The sequence below is a fragment of the Salvia hispanica genome, chromosome 6 (genome assembly GCF_023119035.1).
Source record: "Salvia hispanica cultivar TCC Black 2014 chromosome 6, UniMelb_Shisp_WGS_1.0, whole genome shotgun sequence".
In the NCBI taxonomy this organism is placed as follows: Eukaryota; Viridiplantae; Streptophyta; class Magnoliopsida; order Lamiales; family Lamiaceae; genus Salvia; species Salvia hispanica.
The window spans coordinates 17410855-17414667 of NC_062970.1; the positions used below are offsets into that span (position 1 = coordinate 17410855).

The 3813-nt window shown below is 38.9% G+C and overlaps 1 protein-coding gene across 1 annotated transcript; it reads right to left on the reverse strand.

Moving 5' to 3' along the window:
• Positions 1 to 486: 486 nt before the first annotated feature.
• Positions 487 to 1401, reverse strand: LOC125192491 (transcription factor bHLH149-like). Its single transcript, XM_048090083.1, has 2 exons — positions 1218 to 1401; positions 487 to 1141 (listed from the first exon to the last, which is right to left on the reverse strand). Exon 2 carries the CDS (start codon positions 1135 to 1137, stop codon positions 622 to 624), a length of 516 nt encoding a protein of 171 aa, XP_047946040.1. The 5' UTR covers positions 1138 to 1141; positions 1218 to 1401; the 3' UTR covers positions 487 to 621.
• Between the last annotated feature and the right edge of the window lie 2412 nt (positions 1402 to 3813).

Genomic DNA, 3813 nt, shown 5'->3' on the forward strand with positions numbered 1-3813 from the left:
TGTTAATAATTTTAACACAGTAACATTAATATTCTAGGTTATGGATTGAGAATTAGTCAGCATTTAATACACTATATCTTGAATATTGACAAGAAAACAAATGAATTCGGCCGTCTTAACTTGCTTGTGTCACAGTTGGTAGCAATCACAATTTTAAGGCCCATTTCATTACTCGAGTACTATCCGAAATGATTATGACCACAATAAATATTAAGTCTAGTATTTAGAAATAAAGTTGATTACACATTATTTACTTTTATTTGTCCATTGAATAAGATTAAGACCACCAAACAAATAAGATAAAGAGTAGTAGATAATTAGAAGGAAATACATACAATAAAAAGTAGTAATACCGAATGCTAATAATTGAATAACTAGTGGGGAATCAAATGCAATACAGTGACAAAAATATGAGTTGGCATGTCACAACGCATAAAGCCTATGAATAAAAATAAATAATTCTAATTTGAAGTCAAACAAATACTATGAAGAAACAAAAATAAACAGATTGGGTAATATTGGCATATGGCAGGCAATTTACACAGATTTAAAAAAAATACATGAATATATGAAACCTTAATTATTAACAAAATTGAACCCCAAAAATAAATAAAGAAACAACTAAGACGGACTAACATTCTGGTCGGCGGCGGCACCGCCATTAAGTAGGGCCGTGAGGAAAGTCATAGCTCTGACTTGCATTTCCAAAGCCGCAATATAATCCGTGGTTTCTTCTAGAAGGTTCGGCAGCGACACCTTCCGGCAGCCGGGCACTAACCGGCTCAACACCTTCACTTTCTTCTGCACCGGCGCCAGTTTCTTCTTCGTGGAGCGGGATTTTCCGGCGGCGGGCTTGGGCTTGGGCGCCTTCTTGTGGATGTGAGCGAGGCGGAGGCTGAGGCGGTTTGTGAGGATGGCTCTGCTCCACCGCGTCTTGCCCCGGGCGGACACGGCGAGGACTCGGTCAGCGGCGGCGCGGACGGAGGCGGAATTGGGGCTGCGGAGGGCGTCGACGAGCTTGGACGAATAGGTGAGCTGCTCCGCCTGGGTCCGCCACCGGGTGGGACCCGTTTCCGAGGGGATTCGGGCGCGGGAATCCGGGTCGATTTTACGGCGCTTCCGCGACGATTCCGCCATTTTACTGCAAAAACCAATGGAATTTGGATTATATATTTTGTATCAAATCAAATCAATTCACTCCAAATCAGAATCAATACCTGATCAAAGGAGGAAAGGCCACTATGTGTAGCACGGAAAGGAGAGGAGAAATTGAATTGGAGAAAAGGGGAGTCGTGGAGCACTACTTGAGGGACGAGAGACGAAGAAACGACAATACACTCTCGTCTTTTGTCTATTCATTCATTTATTGCGCTGCCACTCTACTTTTCATGTGCTCCACCCAGCTTGCTACTATTAATAAAACATGGAATACTTATTTATCCGATCAATTATCTTATATGTTTTCATATTTCTATTGTATATTACAGAATTTAATTATTGCAATTGTCTTGTACGTTTTAATACATATACAAATTGAACCCGACTTAAATGTTTGATTAAATTAAGTATGAAATCTCAATGATTATTTATTTTTAAATTAATATAAGTAATTTTAAAATATATTTTGATTATAAGCTATTTTAATTTGTCAGCATATAATTCTACTACCAAGAGCATTTTCAATCCAATAATCATAACATCTGGACTAGTAGTGATCATTGTTACCTTATAAAATTTTGTCTCGACAAAGACGAAGATGTCATTGTCCCTCGGAGATGTTCTGATTAAGTTTTTATTGTACTGAAACCATGTTATTTAAAGTTTATTCCAGTACAATAAATAATATCTATAAACACTCTTAGAACTCTATGGGAAAGAAATTAATCATATTGAGCTAGCAGCAAATTCTATTAATTAATGAGCATATAATATCTTAAATACAAGAAATAGATTAAATTTAGAAAGGAACATTTATTTGATAATCAAGATTTAGGCAGTAAATCAAATATTAATCACGACAGTGATATTGATTAATAAAGTACTCCCTCCGTCCCCCATTACTTGACACAGTTTGCCATTTTGGTCCGTCCCCCATTACTTGACACACTTCACTTTTTCCATTTTTGGTAGTGAACCTCATATTCCACTAACTCATTCCTACTCACATTTATTATAAAACTAATACTTTAAAAGTAGGACCCACATCCCACCAACTTTTTCAACACACTTTCCATTACATTTCTTAAAACCCGTGCCGGGTCAAACCGTGTCAAGTAATGGGGGACAGAGGGAGTATTTTTTATGAACTTTAACTTAATTGGATTTCCTTCAATCCTTGGTAAAGCCCATTAGAGCATCCTTAATCCTGTCTCGGATTTGGGCCGCAAGTCCCCTCCACGTCATCATTCCCTCAAATTAGGGGTTCCAGGCCACAACTCCATTGATAAGGCTAATTTCATGCATCGGTTAAGTGTGGAAAAGCACTGTATTTTACTGGGTCTAACACAGTTTTTAAGCCAGGTGTGTGACAGAATCGCTAGATCCAGGAGAAGCCGGAGGAAATGGACTAGACGAAGGAAATGAAGGAAAGTGAGCAGAAAAGGAGAAGAATGGCTAGAAGAAGGGAGTCAATAGCTGAGGGCAACAAAGACTATCTATACCTCGCTGGGCCCCACTTCAACGCCTATAAATAAGGAGCATGCAACACACGCCAAATATAAAAATTTTCGCTCTTAGCTCACACACAACACACACACTTGGGAAATGGGAGTTCTGGGGTAGTTTAGGGTTTTAAGGGTCTCATCTTCAGAGAAAGTCCGTCGTAACACCGTCCGCGTAAAGGGCGAAGATACAGTCTATTTACTTTCGGTTCTTTTGCACTTTATTTCGTTCGAACTTCACTTTTGGAAGTCGATTTGGTTGTTGTTGTAACTAATTATCTATGCATTCCTTTAGTTTCTGTTATATTGGTGTTATCTCGTGTTGATCGACGTTGATCTTGTTGTTTGAGGTTTTATTTCAGCAAGTTGCATGTTAATCTCTGTTTTTGTCACTTTGGTGCTTGATTTGGGGAATTTGGCTGTAGATATGTGGTGTTGTTGTTGATCGGAGGTTGTTTGGTGATTTTGTAGTTATGGAATGTTTTTTGCCGGAGTTTGTGTCGGATGCTTGGATCCGGAGTGGATTTAGCATTCAAGGTTGGATCTGAACAGGGGATTCAAGTTGTGCATGGATTTTTGAGTTTTCTACTTCCTTTCTGTTTTACTTCGTCTAGTAGCCGTAGATCTGTTTAGTTCATAATTGTTCTTCGCAAAATTGTTTAATTCCAGTCTACTCGTTTTTCGATTACGCTTCACGCCTGTTTCTGCTGAGTTTTGATGCAATTTGATTTGAAGAAGATGATGTCGCTGTTAGTTAGTATTTTAGTTAGTTGTTTCCCAGCTTTTCGTCCGTACTCTGCTTTTTTCAGTCATGGTCCCCATCGTCAGTTTGTTTCCCAGGTCTAGGTAATTTAGAATAGTTTCTTAGATCTAGTGTTTGTCTCGATCTCAATTTACATGCATGATTTTTGTTTTGCCTAGATCTAGCTGTTAGCGTAGCAAATTCAATTCCAAGTTTAGTCTATTTTCCTCAACCCAAAAAATGCGTGGCAGCAGCCAACCCCAAAAATAATTCCCATATCCTTGAGCATGTTCATTACGCATCCATCTCTTTGGGATCGATCCCTACTTCCCTGTGCTAAGTTTTAGTATAAGTGGTTGAGGGTTTTTGAAGAAGTATTCTGTGTGTCCGACGACCGAGATTTTCCCAACG